The sequence below is a fragment of the Arachis stenosperma genome, chromosome 4 (assembly GCF_014773155.1).
Source record: "Arachis stenosperma cultivar V10309 chromosome 4, arast.V10309.gnm1.PFL2, whole genome shotgun sequence".
Classification (NCBI taxonomy): Eukaryota; Viridiplantae; Streptophyta; class Magnoliopsida; order Fabales; family Fabaceae; genus Arachis; species Arachis stenosperma.
Window position 1 is genome coordinate 116,459,434 of NC_080380.1, and position 24,906 is coordinate 116,484,339.

At 34.9% G+C, this 24,906-nt stretch overlaps 2 protein-coding genes and 1 non-coding gene across 4 annotated transcripts; 1 reads left to right on the forward strand and 2 right to left on the reverse strand.

The window, feature by feature from the left end:
- The first annotated feature begins 499 nt into the window (after positions 1-499).
- Positions 500-4,247, forward strand: LOC130976000 (high mobility group B protein 1). Of its 2 annotated transcripts, none has more exons than XM_057900724.1 (8): positions 500-801; positions 2,123-2,229; positions 2,448-2,564; positions 2,658-2,715; positions 2,807-2,851; positions 3,111-3,191; positions 3,276-3,359; positions 3,961-4,247. In XM_057900724.1, the coding sequence occupies exons 2-8, from the start codon at positions 2,168-2,170 to the stop codon at positions 4,033-4,035; spliced, it is 522 nt and encodes a 173-aa protein (XP_057756707.1). In that variant the 5' UTR covers positions 500-801; positions 2,123-2,167; the 3' UTR covers positions 4,036-4,247. The 2 variants fall into 2 exon arrangements, with proteins under 2 accessions (XP_057756707.1, XP_057756706.1); XM_057900723.1 differs by having other exon boundaries at positions 527-801; positions 2,143-2,229.
- A 3,315-nt stretch (positions 4,248-7,562) lies between these two features.
- Positions 7,563-11,608, reverse strand: LOC130973462 (probable pyridoxal 5'-phosphate synthase subunit PDX2). Its single transcript, XM_057897999.1, has 7 exons — positions 11,436-11,608; positions 11,093-11,220; positions 10,376-10,463; positions 9,958-10,031; positions 9,223-9,414; positions 8,722-8,816; positions 7,563-8,276 (listed from the first exon to the last, which is right to left on the reverse strand). The coding sequence occupies exons 1-7, from the start codon at positions 11,488-11,490 to the stop codon at positions 8,156-8,158; spliced, it is 753 nt and encodes a 250-aa protein (XP_057753982.1). The 5' UTR covers positions 11,491-11,608; the 3' UTR covers positions 7,563-8,155.
- Positions 11,609-24,798: 13,190 nt separating this feature from the next.
- Positions 24,799-24,906, reverse strand: LOC130978054 (small nucleolar RNA R71). Its single transcript, XR_009085718.1, has one exon. It is a non-coding gene; the product is annotated as a small nucleolar RNA R71 (small nucleolar RNA).

The following is a 24,906-nucleotide window of genomic DNA, read 5'->3' on the forward strand; positions in this document are numbered from 1 at the left end:
TTTATTATGAAAAGTAGTAGTATTAATGTTTGATGTAATTTTTAAAATTAAATTATAATTTTTAAGAAATATTTAAAAATTTATAAAAATAAAAAAATAATTTTTTTTATAATACTACTATTTTTATTATATTCCTATAAAATAATTTATTTATAATTTATTTTTAATATAATTATTTATTATTTAAATTATTTTTTTAAAAAATAACTTAATTAAATTATTTACCTAAATTGGATGTAAACGTTGATTTGATATGTCAAATCCTTACTCAGTATCCTTTATTATTATGGGTAAACGTAGTAACTCAAATGGACCCGCCACACTGCATGGCTTTGTCGTTTCTCTCCCTCTTATTATGATCTTGGACTTCACATTGATCATTGGATTGAATTCCCATTACCCATAACTTCACACGGATCATTGGATCCACAGTATTTGGATTCCTATTCTCTATTCCCCCACTCACACTGATGCCAAGTGCCTGCAAACTCTGGTCGTGTCTTACAAAATTATTAAACTAATATTGGAAAAGCAGTCACAACAATAATTAATGATATTCATTCATCATAAATATCTTCCTCCTTTCACAACCGGCTATTGCAGGTTCCACAAATGAGTAGACTCATGTCAAGTTACTAAAACTTGCAAGTCTCTCTCTGCCCGTCACCGGCTGTTCCGGTCATTACTCGGTTGTACTTGTTTACCTTCTTCCTTTGTTCTTAGCCTTTCTCGCTTTGATTCTCGGCTTGTGTGTTCGGTTCTGCTTCGCGTGTTGAAGTTCATCTATTTGGTCCTTGTGAGGTAAGCCCCTTTTTCTTCTTGTTTTTTCTTTGCTTAATATCTGTTTGGTAGTTCAGACTTCAGAAAACGAAAAATCAGATGATTTTCCCAACTTTTTTGGTACAATTATGTATTTTTGGACTTGAAAAGGAGATATTTTTGAGTTAGGATATATATGAATTCAGAATTATATGATGTTTATCCGCTTTTGATGTTAATTTCCATACCTAATTTTCATGATGATTACCCTGATATCTGATGTATGAATTTTAAATGGAAAGCTATCTGAAATTGTTTGACTCTGTATTTGTATGAATTATGCTGTGGCTACAAACACTTTACATGTAAAATTGATGTGTGTGGTGGGTAGCTAGGGTGGATATATCATATATGACCCTTGGAAGGCACGTGGTTCCTGAAATTTTTTCAAATTTCTGGAATCTTACCTCGTAAAATTACTCCAATATAAGATTTTTCAACTATGCTACATATATACTGAAATTAGTCACTAAAATCAGCCATTAGTATAGAATACATATTGAAATACAAAATACACATTGAAAATGAGCTAAACTAACACATGTATTTGTATGAAAATATATGATTGCTGATTTGGGTGGCTAATTTTAGGCTTAGTAAAGCTTTTCGAAGAGGTGCATGTACTTTTCAAAAGCACAAGCACCTCATTGTGTTTGGTAAATTAAAAAACTCGTCCTTGGAATTGCAGCTTTTAAAAGTTAAGGAGTATTTTTGAAAGCACCTAAGGAGGAACTTTTTGAAGTTGGCTTTTGCTTATGAAAATTAAAAAGTCTAATATAAATATAACCTCATACATTAATTAATATCCAAATTTAATTCTTACATTAATGTCTATTATAGTATTTTTAAAATTTTAAATGTTATTTTACCAAACACACTTCTTGTTGCTTGTGTTTATTAAAAGTCATTTTTAATTTAATTTACCCAACATAGATGCTATATCTTTTAAAAGCTAATTTTTATAAGCTACTTTTAAAAAGTAAAAACTTTACCAAACCAAATCTTAGTGTACAAATAGTATTTTTAATGATATTTTTGGTGTAAAATTCTCAAGAATGTAAAAATATTCTTCTAACCACACATGTCCATGAGAGGGTATGTGTGGGTTAGAGGGTAAAAGTGAGATGTAAATTTTCATAAATGAGTTTGGCGTGTAAAATTACGAAGCTATATGTGAAAATTTTGTTCCATTTTTATCCCCCAACCAAACACATCTCCTGGATGCATTTACCAAACTTTGTAAGCCATATTGTACCATGGATTTGGCTAATTTTTTCGTTGGGTATTTCTTGATTCTGTTTAGTGTTTACTCTTCGACTGTAGACCATCTTAGTACAGGACTTAGAAGATGACGAAGGGCAAGGGGACCGTGAGGATCCCAAAGGAAGTGTTGAAGGCTGTCGATGACCGGTTAGTTCTTGTGGCCATCGCGTTTAATGTGGATTGTTGGAGTATTTTGATGTTTCATATAACTTTCTATATATGTGTATGTGCATTAGGGTGGTCTTTCTGGGGACTTGCTTCTATATTTAAAATCTCCATTAATATCTGATTATGCATAATTCATGGTGGAAACAGCTGTTACAGGAATAGTGTAGTGATGGAACATATATCTCTGTTGTTTATAGAAAGGTAGGAAAGCGAAAAGCCGCTGCCAAGCCTGACAAGAGTAGCGCACGGTCAAAGAAGGCAAAGAAAGATCCCAACAAACCCAAAAGGCCGCCAAGTGCTTTCTTTGTGTTCCTGTTTGTATCCAAATCTTTGAGTCTCTGTTACTTCAAGTTGTAGCTCATAGCTCCTTTAGAGAACCATCTGACTTATCTCCTACTTTGTGATAGTGAGGAGTTCAGAAAGACGTTCAAGGCAGAAAATCCTCATGTGAAGGCTGTATCAGCTGTAAGTTACTTGTTAAAATCCATCATTTTGTATGCTGCTGTTTCTTTTCTGAATTAGCATCTAAGTTTTTTTGGCATTCTTTTGATTGAAGGTTGGTAAAGCTGGAGGAGAAAAATGGAAGTCCATGAGTCCAGCTGTAAGGGATTCAATCTTTTTCAATACATAATGGCAAATACTTACTCTTGTTAAATAGTTTACTATTTGCAATGTCTATAGATGCTTTCAGAGATAATTTGAATAGTAATTCTGTGAGTAGTGGTGTGTCATCTATAGAAATACGACTTCTATTGAATCCACCATATCAAGTACCCGTATTATTGTAATGACATCATTGTATTGAATATTGGATTTATTTTGTTTAATATTCTAACACTTATGATCGGAATGGAGAAAAGGAAAAAGCTACTTATGAAGCCAAGGCTCAAAAAAGGAAGGCTGATTATGAAAAACAAATGAATGCTTATAATAAAAAGCAGGTGAGTATGCCGTTATTTTTTTACTGTTCTGTGTGCGCTTTTAATGGTCCTATTTTCATGCTTCACTTTCTATAATGTTTCCAGGCAAGTTCAGCAGATGATGGAGATGAGGAATCAGACAAGTCCAAATCTGAAGTGCATGATGACGAGGAAGAAGGCAGTGCAGAGGTAGTTTTATGCCCTTTGTCCTTTTCTTTTAATTTTAATCATGTTAACTGGCTTGTATTCTCTGAACCGTTAAGTAGGATTGGGAGCAGGATAATTTTATTAGAAGGGTTTGGAATATAAATAATAATCTCGATAGAGTTGCTTTCGCTTCTTTGGCTTATACTGCTAATTCTGAAATGTAAAATGAGAAGGAAAATTCTCGCAAGGGATAAATGACATATGGTCTTGTTTCTTGCCTTTGAAATATGTTTGATTCTTTTTCATTAGGGAAAATTATATTAAGGTTCGGTAAAATTTACTACAAATCCCCTCTATTGGTCCACACCTCTCATCTTTTAAGGGAGGTTAGAATTATATTTATAAGGATGTTAGTGCCACGTTTTACAAAGGTAACGGGTTAACTTACCTGAATCTCAAGGAAGGAAGGGAGCAACAATGAATTTCAAAAACCTCAGGAGAAGCTAGTTTAGTTTTCCCTTTCTATTAATAGCCTCTACATGTCTTTGTTAAATTAACCGTTGGCATGGATTGTATATCCTTTACTAGATTACAAGCTCCAAAATTTGAAAGGTGGTTTTGAATCATTTTATTCTCTGTCCAGGAGGACCATCAAGAGGAGGATGAGGATGACGATGACGACGAGGGGGAAGATGAGAATGACGATGACGACGACTGAAATTGGCGTGCAGACTTGAAATGTGATATTTCATTGGTAGGGGAGGCCTATATAATTAATATGTTGACTGTGCATAAGATAGGCTACTTTTGGTTTATGCTGGACCAGCTACTTGAGCTTCCCTGTGTTGTTAGTTATTGTACTGTAGTTCACCTTTGTGCATTGTAGCCTTAACTGTTCTGGACTTAGTAATACGAATGTCTTTTGGATCAGTACCATTGGCTTAATTGTATGTAGCGAGTTCACCACGAACTTAAGACTAAATTTACCATATTGTCTCCCTAGTTGTTTAATGAAGTGCTTGGATTTAAGAAAAGGTCCGAGTCAAATTGGATTATGGTGTTTTGTGTTAAGTTTTGATTTAAAAGGAGAATGATTTTCTTCCCTTCACTAAATTTTCTAAAATGCAAACTCATCAATACATCCTTAGAATCAGTTTTTCTTTCTCTTTTTGACCAAAATTCTTAGAAAAACATGGATTTTGTGGTTATTGAGCTTAACTGGGATCTTGGATTCTATTTACTAAAATGATCATTTTGTGCTGATAGAATTATATCTTGTATTGCTCATTATTATTATAGGAGCACATAAGCTATCAGCAAAACCTAATGTTACGTGATACCCGCAAAGGACGAAACTTTGTTCTCGTTTGAATTTGTCATGAAAAAGGAGACGAGCGAGAAAAATAAGACTTCCTTGTCCGAACGTTTAAGTTAATATTTTATGTTACAAGTCAATCTTAAATGCTTTACCAGCAAGTGGCTGATGTTTTTAAAAGCTAGTTGTATTTAAGTAAAATTAAAATAAATCACTGAATAAACTCCCCAAATGCATCACCAATGATTTTGATATCAGATAAGTTAATCTTTTGAGTTTGTACATTTTATTTTTGGTTAGTTGCGAGGTCATTAAAGGCTGAAACTGTTGAGATAAGCCAGTCCCTCGATTCAAGCCTAACGAGAAGTATTCATGTCGATTATTAAGGTTGTATTTTTATTTTCTGTTTTTACTTTTAGTATTTTGTATTTTTTAGATTTTATGAAAGAAAAAGTGAAAACAGGAAATAAAATTTTATTATTTTCACTATTTTTTATTTTTTTTTCACAAAATTAAGAAAACAAAAACCACTAAAAATAAAAATGCAAACCAAACGCACCCTAAATATGTAGATATGTTAAGTGTTCATTATGTGCCATTTTGGATTGTTCTCTTGCATTTTCGAACAAAGAAAAAAAATCCTTTTATTTTCATTAGGAATGACTTTGTTTGTCGGTTGTCACGACCTTGGACAAATGTTTGCGAATGTTTTAGTTTCAAAATGTTCTAAAACATTTCGGAAAGTCCCAGGAGACTCTTGAAGGTTTTAGAAGATTTTAGAAGGTAATAGAATATTCTAAAAGAACGTGAATATGTATATAAGAATATCAAGTAGTTTAGAAGAATCTAGAAGAGTTTAGATAAATATAATAAGTAAGATATTGTAACTAAGATTCTGGACATTCAATCTAAACCATTGATTAGATTTAATTTTAATCATCCATTTAAAAGATGGATGACTACAAAAGGAGATAACGGTTAGAATTTGGGTGTGTTAACCATTTGTAAAAAACACTTGTGTTAGTAAAGTGTTATTTTCAATAAAGCTTTCTTTATCTTGTGTTCTTAGCTTTTTTGGTTAAATATTGAGAGTTAAGTTGACTTGGTCTTAACTTAAGAGGTTGAGTGAATCCAAGTGCTGACCTATTTGCATTGGAATGTGTCCAACATCGTGACAATTTGATATCAGAGTAATGTTTGAGAGGAAACACAAGTGATTTGTGGAAATGACTTTTGGTGTGACTATGGAGTATGCTAAGACCTAAAAGGAAAAAGATGTTATTCATTCTCAATGGAGAAGTAAGAATGTGCATTTACAATTGAGCCAAGAGGTAAAGACTCTAACTTCTTAGAAGAGAGAGTTTTCTTGTTAGAAAATGTTCTATCAAATATGAATGTCCGCTTCCAAAAGATAGAACATAATAAGAAAACCTTAGAGGCTCATGTAGTGGGAGAATTAGATACTTTCAAAGAAAGCATGTGCCAAATAGAAGAGAAATTTGAGAATGTCTTGAACCTATTTGAGGAGACTCAAGTTTGGTTTGAAGAGGCGAAATCTCGACCGACAATTATAAGAGAAAATCAATCTTAAAAGTATCTAATTTTTCCAACACATGAGCCTCTAAGATCTTCTTATCATGTTCTATCTTTTAGAAGTGAACATCCTAATAAATAAAAACATTCTCCAACAAAAAAAAACTCTCTTTTTTGAGAAGTTAGTATTTACCTTTTTGTTCACTTGAAAAACGCACCTTCTTACTTTTTCATTGAAAAGAAATAATATCTCTTTCTCTTTGGGTTTTAACATGCTTCATGGTTACACTAGAAGTCATATTCACAAACCATTTGCTCCATCTCAAACTTTACTCTAATGCCAAATTGTCAAGGCCTTCGATACACTCCAACGCTACTATATGTATTTGAACTCACTCAACCTCTTGAGTTAAGACCAAGTCAATCCAACCCATAATATTTAACAAGATAAGAATATAAGGGAACACGAGAAATAAAACTCTGGTAGAAATAACACTTTGTTACACAAGTGTTTATATAAATAGTTTACACAGTCTAAACCAAAACTCTCACTTTTATTTATAGTCATCTTCCTCCTAAATGGACGATTAGAATTAAATCTAATCAAAGGTCTAGATCAAGTGTCTAAAACCTTCATTACAAATGTCTTACTTTTTATATTTATCTTAACTCTTCTAGATTCTTATAAATCATTCTGTGTTTTTATATATATTTACGTTTTTCTAAAATATTCTATGACCTTCTAGAATTTTCTAAGATCTTCTAGGATCTTTAGAAATATTCTAAAACCATGTAGAGTATTCTTAAATACTCTAGAATTTGTCTAATTTTTATACGAATACTGCTAAATGTAATATTATAAAATTTAAGACACATTTTTTTATATCTTTGGGACATTTTATAATATTTTCACTTGGAAGTTGTTTAACATTGTCTTAGGATGTGATTAAGGGCAACAATAGACAGGTAGGGACGGGTTTTTACCATATTCGATTTTGCTTCACCTTACAAAAACCTGCATAGAACCTATCTTGTTCTTACATGCAAGTGGTAAAAATGAAACCCACCCTGTCTCTACATGCCTCTTATAATTATTAAAATTTAAAAAAATAAAATAAAATTTTAAAATTTATATAATCATCATCACATACATAACATAAATTAAAATAAAAACTAAAAAATTGATACAATATTATTAATTATTTTACATATATTATATATTAAAATTATATATATACCAAAGTAAGACAGGATTGGGTATAAGATCCCGTCCGGCACCGAGACAAGTAATTACTTGCCCGAGTGGGTAGGAATAGGGTGGGTACTCGCAAATTTGAATAGTGTTGTCATTTCTAAATGTGATCGCATATATGTAAATGAATGGTCAATACTCAATATGAAAAAAAATAAAAAAATAAATTAAAAAGTTAAAAATTAACAATACATCCACCAATAAAAGAAAATAACAAAAGAAAAGTAAAGTGACAAATAATCCCCCTAAAAATTTACAGTTCAGACAAATTAATCCTTAAAAAAAAATACCAATAAAATTCTCCAAAATAACAAACGTGGACAAGTTGGTTCAAATTAAGACTTTCTATCCTAATCATAAAGACTAATTTAAAGATAGTGTGTCCATATTTGTTATCGTGAAAAACTTTATTAGTATTTTTTTTTAAGGGACTAATCTATTCGAAGTGTATATTTTCAGAAGTTTATTTGTCACTTTATTCAAAAAAAAAAAAAAAACTTGGTAAAAAGAGAGTTTTCGTGAATCCTTTAGAGGTACAGAAAGAGACAAATAGGTCTAAAAACAAAAAGAAAAAAAATGACTAAAGACTAATTATTTAGCTATTCACAGCCTAAAAAAATCATTAGACATCCCATGACTATAAAACTTATCCAACGTCATTTTCAAAGGAAATTGCACATCACTAAATAAACAAATATTCATCCATAGTTGCCATGATAAGCTTGATCATTGCCTGTTCTATTGGAAGATTGGAAGTTCATTCAGCTGCTTTTGGCTATAATTTATATTAACTTGGAGTTGGAGTTGGCTATTTGAAGTCTCTGCAATCTCATTTGCCATCTTTAAGAAATAACTATGCCTGCAAAGTTGGAAAATTAGAATGTCATACCTATAAAAGTTTGAAAATTAATGGCTCAAAAAGGAAGGCCTAATGATCCTGTAAGTCAATACAATGTAACTCATTTCATCCTTATAATTTAAAACTTTTTAATCAAATCCCTGTATTGCATAAAATTTTTTAATCAAGTCTTTGAAACTACCTAATATTTCAAAATGTTTTTAACTTTTGTATAATTCAATGTGTTCCTAGTTAACTTTGTAAGGTTGAACGTAGCAGTTTATTCAATTTAACCGAAATTTTTGTAACAATATTGTTCTAGGGATTTTATTAATAAAAAATTTCAATATAGGGACTTGACTAAAAAAAATTCTATACTCTAGAGGCATGATTAAATATTTAAGCTAAACCATAAGGACCTACAGATTATTTTCTTTTTTAAAAAAAAGAACATATATGTATCTACCAGCGAGTATCTGCTGTCAATTCAGGATGGAAAGCAGTGGCTAGTATGTTCCCTTGTCTGACAGCAACTATAACTTTACTTTGTTCAACATTCTCCTGTCACAAGCACAAAGAAAATGGGAAACAATCTTAAACGCAAGGCATTATTTTGCAAAATTGGTTGAATGCAATAGTAATAAGCAAGGAGTGTTGTTATCAAAATAGGTAGGCGAATTAGACTACGAATAAGAAGACGGAATATTTTTCTTAGGAATATCAACACCTGAAAGATTTTAATTCCGACGAAATAGGCCTAGAAAGAAAACAAAGGCATAATATACTTAAGAGACTAATGACATGAAGTTTAAGTCATAACATGGTTACTATCTAGAGATATAATTTAAAACTTCAATAGAACTAATTAGGAGGAGAATCAATAATACAAAAGATTTCATCCTTGGTTTTCACATTCCTAACACAGGAACTTGAAAGCTTTGCCTGGATGAATCTGTAACTGACGAACCTTTTGCTCTTCACCAGAGGAATAGGGACTTGTTGATATGTTAGAAGGGACAGGATAATCAGCCAGAACTTGAACTTCTGGCCCAGCTTCAAGGATTGCTGGAGCACGAATGAAAACTCCACGAAAAGTTTCAGGACCGCCTTCTTTTGATGCAACCTCTGGTGCTAAAACCTCGGCTTCAAAGCTTTGAATCTGAATCATTATGCCTTTTGGTTAAAAGTGACCAAGAAGATGAAGTGCAAAGTTTGTATATCCAGCTCAGTGCTCTAAATTTTTAGGAAAAATAATTCTGTATCACATAGTATTTGCCAATAGTCAATACTAACACAAAGATCCCATGAAAGCTACTTGTTATTAATTATAATTGAAAAGAAATGCACTCCCAATTCTAGAACATGAGAGGTTTTCTTACATAAAGTCTACTCTGAATAGCTAAATTGAAAGTAAGAAACCTCAATCAATAATGGAGTACAGAGAATACCTGAACACAAGAGGGAGGGAGATAGTTTTGAAAGCCTCCAAAATATATAAGTTGATAAATATTCCTTATAGCCATTAATTTTACTTATAAGTTGCCATCACAGAAACTGAAAAGTTTGCCCATTAATATCAGGCCATTCAGCAGAAAAAAAAAAATTAAGAACAATTTTTCATGTCCAACGTTTCCAGATAAAGATGTAGTAAACATTGCCTTTCATTTAAGTCTATGTAGTTGCCAATGGCTTTATAAATTACCTGGCTGCCAAAGAAATTTCTATGGACAGTACAATCAAGTCCACCAACCAGTTGTTGTCCACCAGTCTTCTGTCCTGAAATAATGTTTACATTTAAGAGTTTTAGTACTCATTTTCAGATGGTTTAGGTTGAATGCAAACTACAACCAAAAAACAATACAACAACAACAACTAAGCATTGTCTCACTATGTGTGATCGGTTACATGAATAAAACAATGTCAAAATGTCTTACCATAAATCATATATGTATTTAAACCAGTTATACTTAAATCTCTTTTCACAAAGTCCTCTAAAGTTTTCTTAAGTCCCCCTCTACCTCCAGCTACAGGACAACCCTCTATGTGGTTAAGACTAAAAAACAATAAACTATCCAAAATTTCTACAGCAGGGAAAGAAGTAAAAGAGAGAAAGAACCAACCTGTAGCTTTATCAGCCAAGAATATGAGCCCTGCACAGGTTCCCCAAACAGGCCTTCCCATTTTCACAAACTCTCGAAGTGAAGGAAACTGACATAAAAACATTCCAAGTTCAACGTCAATTATCTAACATGGTTCTCACTCCTCTGTGCGGAAGCACAAAATAGTTACACGAATTCAAAATCAAGAAATACCCGAATATAGCAACGCCATATGTCCTGTCATAATTCATATCTGTGCTTAGCCCATTTCTAGTTAAATCAATAATGTCTTCCAAGGTTCTCTTGTGTCGCTCTCTAATTCTAGCAACAAGACTATCCTTCATTTGATCCACTCCCCTAATTGGAGCCTCTACATAACATGCCCTTCTTAGATCACGTTTATATCACCTAAGCCAGAATTCTTTTACTTCTCAATAAAGTTCCCGATGCTGGACAAAGCCAACACCAAACATTACAAAAATCACTTTCCGTTGCATTCTTTTCCTCTTGTTAATCAAATCAGAAACCATTTTCTCTCCCCAAGACACCTCAAACTAAAGTTAAATCATTTAATAGCAAGAATCCAATGAAACCAACAATCAATACAAGGCCAACAAGCACAAAGTTTATGTAAATTTATGTCAGTATGGCACAGAAAACACATAAATTCCAAATGGGGTAACAAGAAACCGTTGCAAAGCATTAAAAATACAAACACAAAACATGCAAGATACATACCAGGTTATGGTACTCAGCAAGCTTGGCCATGGTGGTGCTTTCTCCACCAGGTATGATGAGGGAAGTAACATTTTGAAGCTGCTCTGGCTTCCTAATCTCCACACCTTTCACCCCTAACCTCCTAAGAACTGCCACACACCAACAACAAGCACAATTAACAACGTCACAAAATTGCACATATTGCAAATGCTGTTTTTTTTTTTTTTGCTATTTTCATTCGGAATCACCCTTATATGAAATTATGTTAAGATTCTAACGAACTAGGAAGTATTTGGTTATTTTGAGTGAGGAGAGCGAGTGAACGTGAGGGAAAAATAAAAAGCGAGGGAAAATGAGAAGTTGCCTGCTATGTGTTCGTTGAAAGATCCCTGTAAAGCTAAGACCCCAACGAGAGTCATGTTGCTCGTGTAGTAGAGCGAGAGAGAGAGAGAGAGAGAGAGAGAGAGAGTGAAGTTAAGTGAATGAATGAATCAATGAGACGTAGTGAATTTGGTTCTCTCCTTTTCTTTTCTTTTCTTTTTAAATGCTATAAGAATAATAAGATTGTGGCTCCTACCACCCTCCTTTGACTATATGTGATGAGGGTAAACGTTCAACTTGGTTTCTGATCAAAGTACCAGAAAATAAATTTAAAGGTAAAATATTAAATTAGTTCTTTAAATTTGGGTGTAATTATATTTTAGTTTTTAAGATTTACATTGTTTTATTTAAATTTAAAAAAAATTTATTTAATTTTAATATAGTCCTATGGTAAGATTAAGGTTAAATAATTAATGAAATGTCTTATATGACAATTGTATAAGAACAAAATACAAATTCTAGAAGTACAAAATTAGCTGTGAATATATCAATATATTTATTTATTATTTTTTTTACAATTTAAATAAAATATTTTTTATAAAACTAAAAAGAATGATAAATAAATATATTAATACATTTACGGTTGATTTTTTTGTATCTGGATCTTGTGCTTATTCACAAGATTATTGATCTTGTTCTTATACTGCTTTTATGTATGACATTCCGTTAATTATTTAATTTTGACCTCACGGTGAGACTACATTGAAACTAAATAAATTTTTTTGGATTCAAATATGACACTTTAAACCTTAAGGACCAAAACAGGATTACGGCTAAACGTAGAGGACCAATTTAGTACTTTACCCTAAATTTAATTTACTTCTATTTGCATTTTAATCTTGGGATATTTCAGTTTTTTTTAGATTTTTGTAAAGAAAAAAATAGAACAATAAAAATACACAATAGAATTTTATTTTTTTATTTATTTTTTATAAAATTTTAAAAATAAAAATACTAAAAAATAAAAACAACAAATTAAATGCAATCTTTAATTTAATTTATCCTAAAAAAAATTTTACATAATGAAGAAAAATTAACCAAAAAAAGCTAAATAGATTATATTTTTGAAGGAGAAAATTGATTTATATAGGTGATGTTTCGATAAATTTTAATCCATATACAGGATCGTATTTAAAGACAGTATGTAATGAGCTCGGCTACCACAAAATTTTAAATCTATTATATTATAACTAAATTTAAACGAGTGTGTTGGGTGAGAATAAAATAGATATATATTTTATAAAATATATAAATTAATTTAAAATTTAATAATTATAAAAAATAAAAAATAAAGTAAACACTAAATTGATTTTCGAAAGATTTTGGCGCTGATAAAATGGTACTCAACTTTTGTTATTAATAAAATAGTCCTTGAAAGAACTTAAAATTTGACAAACATATTCTTGAGTTGACCACCGTATTTTGTTGATATGGCAGTCTTATTAATGTATATACCTAGTTGGATTAATTAAACAACCCAATCCAACCTAAAAAATTAAAACACCAAAACTCTCCCTTTTTGGAATCCTAATCCCCCTCCCTAACGCACTCTCTGAGTTGTCTCAAACTTGGAAAAAAATCACCTGAACCCTAATCTAACGAAAGATCCCCAAACGCATATGAGTTGTCCCAAATTTGCAGATTGATTTACAATTTAAAAAGATTAATGACAATAAAGCTCACCTAAAAGGGAAAGCAAACAGATTCATATTCAATAATAAATAAATACATAAATAAAGCTCAACACATATACCACATAAGCAAGAGGTAGAGTCAAACAAGGCTAGAAGAAGAGAATCAGAAACAAAAGAGGCATGGCACGTAGAAGCAGAGGTAAAAGCAGAGAAGACGAGCCACGACGGAGCCAAGATGACAGCTTCAACACAAACAGAGGAGACGAGAAAGCAAGCAGTTGCAAGCAGCCACTGGCGGTGAGGAGACGAGGCACAGCTACCGGCAAGAGGCACAGAGACGAGGCCGATGAGTGGGATGCCACTGCTGTATGTGTCTATTCTTACGCTTAATCGTAGGGAGAGAAGTAAGCCACCGTAAAGCACAGACCAACGAGGTGATGCTGAGGAGAAAGTAGTAAAGGTATAGGAATGGCGGATAATAAGTTTAAACGAGGGGACAACGGTAAAAGAGCAGACCATGTTGAGCTCCATTTTAAAGTGAGAGAGTGTATTGGAAAAGGGGGAGATTAGGATTCCAAAAAGAAGGGGTTGGTGTTTTGATTTTCCAATATCGTCTTCTCCGGCTACTCCGATTCTGGTAGAGGCTTCTACAAGGTGTATTCTGGAGTGGGCGAAGGTGGATAAGAGCGAAGACGGGGAGGATGATTTATGGTTTGAGGAGGCAGAAGAGGGGAAAGAAGGGTGGTGAGAAGGAGTTTTATTGTGTGGGAAGAAGTTCAAGAGTGAGAAGCAGTGAAAAAACCATGAGTAGTTCAAAAAGCATAAAGAAAAGGTTGCTGAATTTAGGGATTCGATTGAAGATGAGTTTTAGTCTATCAATGATTATTCTCAAAGAACATGTTGAGTGGAGTTTTGGGAAGGGGGAGATTAGGGTTCAAAAGGAGGGAGATTAGGAGTTTTAGTCTATTAATGAACAAGGCTGCCATCTCAGCAAAATATGATAGCCAACTCAGCAGTATTCTCATCAGAGATATGCTCTGACGAGTTTAAGAACACATTTGTCAAATTTGAAGTTCATGCAAAGACTATTTTATTAATAACAAAAGTCAGGTACCATTTTATCAGCGCTAAAATCTTTTGGATACATATTTGATATTTACCACATAAAAAATTTATATATAAATTGGACTTTAAGTAAAATTATGAAAATACTCAATTCAAATTATTTATTTGATTTCATATTATTATCTTTATCTTTGTTCTTTTACATAGTCACTTTTGTTTATTCTTTTTAGATTATATTTAAATATTATAATACAAATATGAAACTATTAGATGAAATGCAATTTTGAATATAATATTTTAATAGTTGAAATTAATATTTAATTTTTTAATTTTATATTTTATGATTCACAATAATACTATGTATTTTCAATAATATTACAACTAAATGATATTAAAAAATATAAATGGTTGAAAGGAAAACAGAAGTGATATATGGGTGATTGTTAGGATTAGTATTGGACCTATAGCTCACTTAGAAAATTATGTTATAAATAGGAATAAGATGTAATAGTATAAATATGCATGATGTAATTGAAAACTCTAATTTCCCTCTTGGTCTTAATTCTATGAGTTCTATTCTATTCTCTATGTTTTCTATCCAATTCTCTCTATCTCTTGATACAATATCGTATCAAATGGTACTTTCATTCAACACCATACGGGCGGCGATCACCGCTTCCCATGGTGGTTCAGATTAAAGTCACCTTTCTTGGCATGATGCTCTTCCAAGTTTGATGGTGCAAATGACTATTGGTGGATTCTATATTTGGAAGTTGTGGAATGCCAAAGGAACTTCAGAGGCTCAACGTTTTTAGGAGGTCGCCAAGGGACTGATCGATCGCGATCTGACCTGGTTCCAGCTTTGGCAATAGTGCAATCTAATGGCAGATTGGCTGACCTTCGAGCTAGCATTCTTGCATCGTTAATAGCCAAATTTTCAACCAGTATTATCATATATTGCATCAAACAACATTTCAGATCAAAAAATTGATTTAGAAGAAGCAAACTCTAAATTCAGATATCAATCACCCAACAATTTAGCAATAGCAGGACATAGATTTGAAGTTTCAATTCCAGATTTTCCAACCACCACAGATCCAACACTTCCAGAAACAAACGATTATAATACAATTCCAACAAAATACGACCAAGAACAATGAGAAAGTTACAAATGGACCTGGTGGTAGCGATACTGTGTGGACTGAAGGAGATTAAAAGTTGGGTTCGAATCTGTGATGGCGCGCAGAGGAGATTTGAGGATAGATCGTGATGTAGGAGGGGAGGACGAACGGCAATTTCTACCATGGGAGGTGCCGAACCCATGGACAATCATCACAAATGATGATGCGAGGCAACACCACATAGTCGCAATCAACACTAAGGACGATGCCACATGATAGGGAGGGATGAGAACTGTAAATTCCTGAAAATTAGTAAATACTTAACCAATAAATTAATTATTATTTAAAGAAATTAGAAGATTAAATTTTATAGTTTAGAATGGAAAATATAATTAAAATACGAATTTTGACACTAATTTAAAAAATTTTGGCCCAAAATTGGGCCAACGAGCCGAACCTGTCAAACCGGGCCAAATAGGCCCAAGCCCAACCATTAAAAACACACTCCACACTTAGTGAAGCCTTCGTAATCAGCAACATCAAGAAAGATGAGGGAGACATGATGAGAGTGAAGAAGAATAAAACCCTTGGCTCCAAATTTTCATTTCATCATAACTTTCAATCCGAAACTCCGATCGCTGCACCGTTTGCGACCTTATGTCCACTGCATCGAGCTCTACAAATCCCAGTCATCAATTTGGTAATGAAGTCACATTTTCAGTTTTGATTCTCTCTTTTCCAATTTTGAAAATCCAATGTGTTGGGTATTGAAATATTTAGTTATTTTGATCTTTTAGGGTCAAATCAGCTTGAGGAATTAGCAAACTTTTGTTTGATTAAGGCACGTATAAGGTAAAAATTCTCTAATCCTAGTGAATTCCTTGATTAATTGTGGTTGAGCATTAAGTTTGTGTATACGAATGTGGTAATATGTATCCAGTGTATACGTGAATTTGGAACACATTTAAGGAGATTGGAAGCTTGATTGATCTTTGGGTGCTGAATATTTGGTGGTGGAGGCTTGTAATTTTTCCCATTTGAGGTGTCTTTGGCATAGGGAGTGATGAGCGGATAATTTATACGCTTTTTGGCATTGTTTTTAGGTAGTTTTTAGTATGTTTTAGTTACTTTTTATTATATTTTTATTAGTTTTTATGCAAAAATTATATTTCTGAACTTTACTATGAGTTTGTGTGTTTTTCTGTAATTTCAGGTATTTTCTGGCTGAAATTGAGGGACCTGAGCAAAAATTTGATTCAGAGGCTGAGAAAGGACTGCAAATGCTGTTGGATTCTGACCCTCCTGCACTCGAAGTGAATTTTCTGGAGCTACAGAAGCCCAATTAGCGCGCTCTCAATTGCGTTGGAAAGTATACATCTTGGGCTTTCCAGAATACATCTTGGAATGTATAATAATCCATACTTTGCCCGAGATATGATGGCCCAAACTGGCGTTAAACGCCAGCCATAGACCCTTTTCTGGCGTAAAATGCCAGAACTGGCACCAAAACTGAAGTTAAATGCCCAAACTAGCACCGAAGCTGGCGTTTAACTCCAAGAATGGCCTATGCACATGAAAGCTTCAAAGCTCAGCCCAAACACTCACCAAGTGGACCCCGGAAGTGGATTTCTGCACTATCTGCACTTAGTTACTCATTTTCTGTAAACCTAGGTTACTAGTTTAGTATAAAAACTACTTTTAGAGATTCATTTTGGAATTTATGATATTTTACATCTCATATTGTACCTTCTATAGCATGAGTCTCTAAACCCTATAGGTAGGGACGAGGAGCTCTGCTGTGTTTCAATGGATTAATACAATTACTATTATTTTCTATTCAATCACGCTTGCTTCTGTTCTAAGATACTCACTCGTACTTCAATATGAAGAATGTGATGATCTGTGACACTCATCATCATTCTCAAATTTTTGAACGCGTGCTTGACAACCACTTCCGTTCTATCTGAGCTCAACATAGTCATTGGGCGACAGCTTGAGTGCGTATCTCTTGGGTTTCTAATCCACGAGTTTGACTTGCATCTCCTGACAACAGAGCATTCAAACTCGTGAGATCAGAACCTTCGTGGTAGAGGTTAGAACCAATTGGCAGCATTCCTGAGATCTGAAAAGTCTAAACCTTGTTTGTGGTATTCCGAGTAGGATCTGGGACGGGATGACTGTGACGAGCTTCAAACTCACGAATGTTGGGCGCAGTGACAGCGTGCAAAAGGATAGAGAGATCCTATTCCGACACAAGTGAGAACCGACGGATGATTAGCCGTACAGAAACTGTACTTGGACCATTTTCACTGAGAGGATGGATGGTAGCCATTGACAACGGTGATCCACCAACATACAGCTTGCCATGGAAGGGAACATGCGTGTTTGGAAGAAGAAGACAATAGGAAAGCAGAAATTCAGAAGACAGAGCATCTCTAAAACCTCAACCTGTTATCCATTACTGAATAACAAATATCATTCATTTCATGCTCTTCTACTTTTTACAAACGAAATCATTTTTATCACTAATCTCCTGACTAAGAGTTACAGGATAACTATAGCTTGCTTCAAGCCGGCAATTTCCGTGGGATCGACCCTTACTCACGTAAGGTATTACTTGGACGACCCAGTGCACTTGCTGGTTAGTTGTAATGGAGTTGTGAAAAGTGTGATTTACAATTCCGTGCACCAGGGAGAAATCGGCCAAGGTATGATTTTGGTTTCTCGTATGTAATATGTAATGTCTTGTGAACTTAGGCTAGACGACCTAGGATAGGTTGAATTATATGATGGGTGCATATTTAGTGGTTTTAATGGTTTTAGTTAATGAAATATGTTGATTGGATGTGGATAATTGGTATGTTGGCTAATGATATAAATGTGGTGGATGGTTAATGAGATCATGATTTTAATGAATAATAATGATACTTCGTTGATGGAGTATAAAGTTGTATTAAATGTGAATTATTAGAGAGAAATTGATAAAGTTGTGTATTAATGTGTAATGGAATGAATGAGAAGGTTGAGGTAATGGTTTGGTATGTTTTGGTGCTGTTTAGACGTTTGGAGTGTTAGTATTGAGTTAGGAATTGATAAAGATAGAAGTTTGAGATTTATTGAGAAAAGCTTATTTTTGGCTGAACTTCGGCGAGCCATAACTTGACTTCCGGACTCCTAAATCTTTTTAAATTTATGAAAATTGAGTCCGTGATGTTTACACCATTTGAAGAACGGACTAAAAATTATTTCTAATGAAAAAGTTATGCACGTCGAAAGTTTGGTGTGTAAAGGTGGATTCTGCAGCACTTAACAATTTTTAGCCATTCTGCAGAACTCGCATACGCGATGCAGGCATTCCATTTGGGTTTGATGTCCCGTGTATGCGAAAGCATGCATGTATACGCGAGGACGTGAACTTAAGGGGTCGCATACGCGGACACTCGCATGCGATGCGAGCAATCAATTCGAGTCAAGGGGGCTCCCGTACACGAGCAGAGGGTCGCGTACGCGAGTGAGAAAAATGCACTTCTGTGTTCGTGGAAACATGGTTGCATACGTGGGATCCTTTTTTTCCAGCAATATTGTGTTTTTTTATTTAAACATTATTTCAAACTTCTAAACCTCTATTTTTACTTTCTAAGACCCTGAAACTTAGTTCTAATCATAGGGAGAGGGGTAAGTTTAGAGAAGGAGTTAACTTAACAGAGAAGAAAAGTTTGAAGTAATGAATTATGATTGAGGAAGTGCAGAAATGATGGTTTGTAAATGAATATGATATGTGAACCCTGGGTAGTAGGCAGTGGCATTGTCCACTTGCTCTGGGTATGAGATGAGGACGAAGAATTATGAAAACTGAGTTTAATGATGGAATTTTGAATGAATATGAAAGAATTGAAATGATAACAAAAATGATAATGAATTTTTGAATGTGAAACTTGGGCAGTAGCAAGGATTGTGGTTCGTTCTGCTTACTCTAGATCAGTGATTGAGATACCTGGGCAGTAGCAAGGATTGTGGTTCGCCCCACTTGCTCCAGGTCAGTGATTGTGACGCCTGGGTAGTAGCAGCAGTAGTAGATTATTCCACTTACTCTAGGTTGAGCTTTTAAACACCCGCCTGGGTAGTAGCAGTACTAGTGGTTTATTCCACTTGCTCTGGGTTAAGTGTGTAGTAACAAGGGGCTGTGGCTCAGGCCCACTTGCTCCGCAATGGGGTTTCTATCCAAGGTTAGCTACCAAGACATGTTGAGTTTGGCTACATAACTGATAGATGATATCATCAGCCATAGGACAAGCATACATCATATGCATATGTTTGTTTTGTTTGCTTGTGCATTAATTGGGTTATCCTTTGTGAATCACTATGCTTACGAGCCATACTTGCTACCTACAATAACTGTACTCTACTTATGTTTGTATTTATCTACTTTGTTTGTCTGTGTGGTTCCACTAGGGTTTGGAGGATTGAGGAAGGCAAAGAATCGAGGGTTTTAGTTAGAGTTTAGTTAAGAGTAAGAACCTTAGATGACTACCATGCTTATGGTTTCCCGTTTTATATTTTTAAGTTTTAAATCTGAGTGTCAAAATTCTAGGATTGTCTCTAGACCTTATATCTTATGTACGTGGGCACCTTGACCATGTTGAGAACCTCCAGTTCTCATTCCATACATATGTTGTCATTTTTCAGATGTAGGTCGAGAAGCGCCTCGTTAGGCATCTGGAGTTCCTGTCGCAGCTGAGTTGGGACTTTGTATTTTGGGTGTTTTGATATATATATATATATAAACTTCTCCTTATTATGTTTCGCTTTTCTTCCTCTTAGAGGCTTTTGGAGAACGAAGGTTTATTTTGAACACTTTGGAACTTGGGATTGTATATACTTATGTAAATATTCTCCGGCTGGCCTTGGCTTTGCAAGTTGGGCCTGGAGGTTGATTATTATGTATCCTTAGCACTCTACTCTTACACACACACACACACACACACACACACACACACACACACACACACACACACACACACACACACACATATATATATATATATATATATTCGTATCCTTCTTCGTACACAAGTAAACGTTATCTTGAGAGTTGCACTTTTATCTTTTACATTTTTTCTTAACCAACCTTCAAGACCCCTTGAATATTATATCCTTTCAACTATTATATGTGTGTATATTTTATTTTAGAGGTCGTAATATCTCACCACCTATACTTTATGACTTAAGCGTAAAGCTCTATATAGTAGGGTGTTACAAGAACGGTCGCAATCTGCGGCGATTCCACGATGATGATGTTACCAGGAGCAGCGTCGAAGTCAGCGCTTTCGTGGAGCGGAAGGGAGAAGAGTGTGGTGCTCCAATAACAGTGGTGAGTACCCATGCCAGTATAACCAATGTAGGAGGCAGAGATCTCTAAGCTTGTGGATTTCGCCGAGTCTCTCTGATCGTGGCTAATCCACCATCACTCACAGCGGCTATCTTTCCATGGGATCGCGGCAGAGGATGAAATGACAACGTGATGAGCGGATAATTTGTATACTTTTTGGCATTGTTTTTAGTATGTTTTTAGTATGATCTAGTTAGTTTTTAGTATATTTTTATTAGTTTTTAGTTAAAATTCACTTTTCTGGACTTTACTATGAGTTTGTGTGTTTTTCTGTGATTTCAGGTATTTTCTGGCTGAAATTGAGGGACCTGAGCAAAAATCTGATCCAGAGACTCAAAAGGACTGCAGATGCTGTTGGATTCTGACCTCCCTGCACTCGAAGTGGATTTTCTGGAGCTACAGAAGCCCAATTGGCGCGCTCTCAACGGCGTTGGAAAGTAGACATCCTGGGCTTTCCAGCAATATATAATAGTCCATACTTTGCCCAAGATTTGATGGCCCAAACCGGCGTTCAAAGTCACCTCAAGAAATCCCAGCGTTAAACGCTGGAACTGGCACCCAAATGGGAGTTAAACGCCCAAACTGGCACCAAAGCTGGCGTTTAACTCCAAGAAGAGTCTCTACACGAAATTGCTTCATTGCTCAGCCCAAGCACACACCAAGTGGGCCCGGAAGAGGATTTTTATGTCATTTACTCATTTCTGTACACCCTAGGCTACTAGTTTCTTATAAGTAGGACCTTTTACTATTGTATAGAAATCTTTTGATCACTTTTAGATCTCTAGATCATCTTTGGACATTTTAGTTCTTAGATCATTGGGAGGCTGGCCATTCGGCCATGCCTAGACCTTATGCTTATGTATTTTCAACGGTGGAGTTTCTACACACCATAGATTAAGGTGTGGAGCTCTGCTGTACCTCGAGTATTAATGCAATTACTATTGTTCTTTCATTCAAATTCCGCTTGTTCTTTATCCAAGATATCACTTGTTCTTCAACATGATGAAGGTGATGATTGACGCCCATCACCATTCTCACTCATGAACAAAGTGACTGACAACCACTCTTGTTCTACAAGCATTTGAGGCTTGGTGAATATCTCTTGGATTCCTGATTGCACGATGCATGGTTGATCGCCTGACAACCGAGTGCTCGCCTGACAAACGAGCCAACCATTCCGTGAGATCAGAGTCTTCGTGGTATAGGCAAGAACTGATGGCAGCATTCAAGAGAATCCGGAAGGTCTAACCTTGTCTGTGGTATTCTGAGTAGGATTCAATGATTGAATGACTGTGACGTGCTTCAAACCTGTAACCTACTGGGCGTTAGTGACAGACGCAAAAGAGTTATTCTATTCCGGTAGGGGAGGGAACCACACCGGTGATTGGCAGCACTGTGACAGAGTGTGTGCATTAGCTTTCACTGCGAGGATGGGAGGTAGCTGCTGACAACAGTGAGACCCTATACGAGCTTGCCATGGAAAGGAGTAAGAAGGGTTGGATGAAGACAGTAGGAAAGCAGAGAGACGGAAGGGAAGGCATCTTCATGCGCTTATCTGAAGTTCCTACCAATGAATTACATAAGTATCACTATCTTTATCTTTTATGTTATTTTCGTTCATCACCATATATATCTGAGTTTGCCTGACTAAGATTTACAAGATGACCATAGCTTGCTTCAATACTAACAATCTCCGTGGGATCGACCCTTACTCACGTAAGGTTTATTACTTGGACGACCCAGTGCACTTGCTGGTTAGTTGTGCGAAGTTGTGTAATGCCATGGTATTGAGCGCACCAAGTTTTTGGAGCCATTACCAGGGATTATGAGAGTTGTGAAAAAGTATAGTTCACAATTTCGCGCACCAAGTTTTTGGCGCCGTTGCCGGGGATTGTTCTAGTTTTGAGCAAGCCTTTGGTAACATCAGTGCCAAGATCCGGCAACAACATCAAATTTTTGGTGTTATTGCCCGGGATTGTTCAGGCTGGACAACTGACGGTTCATCTTGTTGCTTAGATTAGGTATTTTTTTTTTTCGAAATTCTTGAAGATGAATTCTAGAGTTTCATGATGATTTGTTGAAATCTGGCTGGCTGAGAGGCCATGTCTAATCTGATTGGACCGAGGTTTCAACTTATCACCACAAGAGCTTGTTGATTTCGTATCAATCTTGCTTTTGGAGCAGTGATTTGCTAAGGCTTGGATGACCTTTGGTCATGTCTAGTGTTTTGGACCGAAGCTTTCTTTGGAAGTTTGGCTGGCTGTGAAGCCATGTCTAATTCCTGGACCGGAGTCTTAGACTAGCATTGCACTGATTCCTGGAATTCTCATTAAGAATTTTGATACCTTCTTTTTCCACTTAATTTTCGAAAAACACAAAAAAATTTAAAAATTTAAAAAAATCATAAAATTCAAAAATATTTCTTGTTTGAGTCTAGTGTCTCATCCTAAGTTTGGTGTCAATTGCATGCATTCATATGTCTTAGTGATCTTCAAGATGTTCTTGATGATTCACTTGCTCTGATCTTTGAATTCTATTGACTTGAGTATTTTGTGTGTCCCATATGCATTTTCAGTTCATTAGTGTCAGTAGTATACAAACTGCTAAGTTTGGTGTCTTGCATGCATTGTTATTTGATTCTTGTTGCATTTTAATTATTAAAAATCCAAAAATATTTTTAATTTGTGTCTTTTCAAGTCAATGATACAAGGGATTGAAGATTCAGAACACGCTGCAGAGGAATTATACAGAAAAAGCTGAGCATTCAAAAATGCCCAGTGAAGAAGGCAGACTGGCGTTTAAATGCCAGCCAGGGCACCTGGTTGGGCGTTTAACGCCCAAAAAGGTAGCATTTTGGGCGTTAAACGCCAGAATGTATACCATTCTGGGCGTTTAACGCCAGGATGGTGCTAGGGGGAAGATTTTGTTTTCAAAATCAATTTTTTTCAAGTTTTCAAAGTTTTTCAAAACCAAATCTTTTTCAAATCATATCTTTTCAATCAAATGTTTTCAAAATCAATTTCTTTCCTTTTTTCAAAGATACTTACTAACAATTAATGATTTGATTGAACATTTTTTGCCTTTTCTGTTAAGGAAGGTTTTATGTTTGAATCATATCTTTTCTTGTTAGGCAAGTCACTAATTTTCCAAATCAAATCTTTTAAAATAATTTTCAAAACATATCTTTTAAAATGGTTTTCAAATCATATCTTCTCAATCACATCTTTTTAAGACAATAACCTTTCAATCATATTTTTTTATCATATCTTTTTCAAATCAGTTTTCAATCAAATCTTTTTAATTTCTAATTTCAAAATCTTTTTCAAAAATCACTTGATTTCTTTTCCAACTTCAATTTTCGAAAATTATCAACATCTTTTTGATTGAATTTTCGAAAATTCTCTTCCCTCCTTCTCACATCCTTCTATTTATGGAGTACCACTCCTTCTAAATGCACAATTCGAACCTTATCCAATTAAAGTTCGAATTCTTCTTCTCCTTCTTCTTTCTATTTCTCTTTTCCTCTGACATTTCAAGGAATCTCTATACTGTGACATAGAGGATCCCACATTTTCTTTTTCTCTTCTCTTTCATATGAGCAGGAGCAGAGACAAAGGCATTCTTGTTGAAGTTGATCCTGAACCCGAAAGGACCTTGAAGAGAAAGCTAAGAGAAGCCAAAGCACAACTCTCTTTAGAGGACCTGACCGAATTCTTCAAAGAAGAAGAACCCATGGCAGCCGAAAACAACAACAATGCCAACAATGCAAGGAAGGTGCTGGGTGACTTTACTGCACCTACTCCCGACTTCTATGGGAGAAGCATCTCTATCCCTGCCATTGGAGCAAACAACTTTGAGCTTAAGCCTCAATTAGTTTCTCTAATGCAACAGAATTGCAAGTTCCATGGACTTCCAATGGAAGATCCTCATCAGTTTTTAGCTGAATTCTTGCAAATCTGTGACACAGTCAAGACTAATGGGGTTAACCCTGAGGTCTATAGACTGATGCTATTCCCTTTTGCTGTAAGAGACAGAGCTAGAATATGGTTGGATTCTCAACCTAAAGAAAGCCTGGACTCTTGGGAAAAGCTAGTCAATGCCTTCTTGGCAAAGTTCTTTCCACCACAAAGATGGAGTAAGCTTAGAGTGGAAGTCCAAACCTTCAGACAGAAGGATGGAGAATCCCTCTATGAAGCTTGGGAAAGATACAAACAATTAATCAGAAGATGTCCTTCAGACATGCTT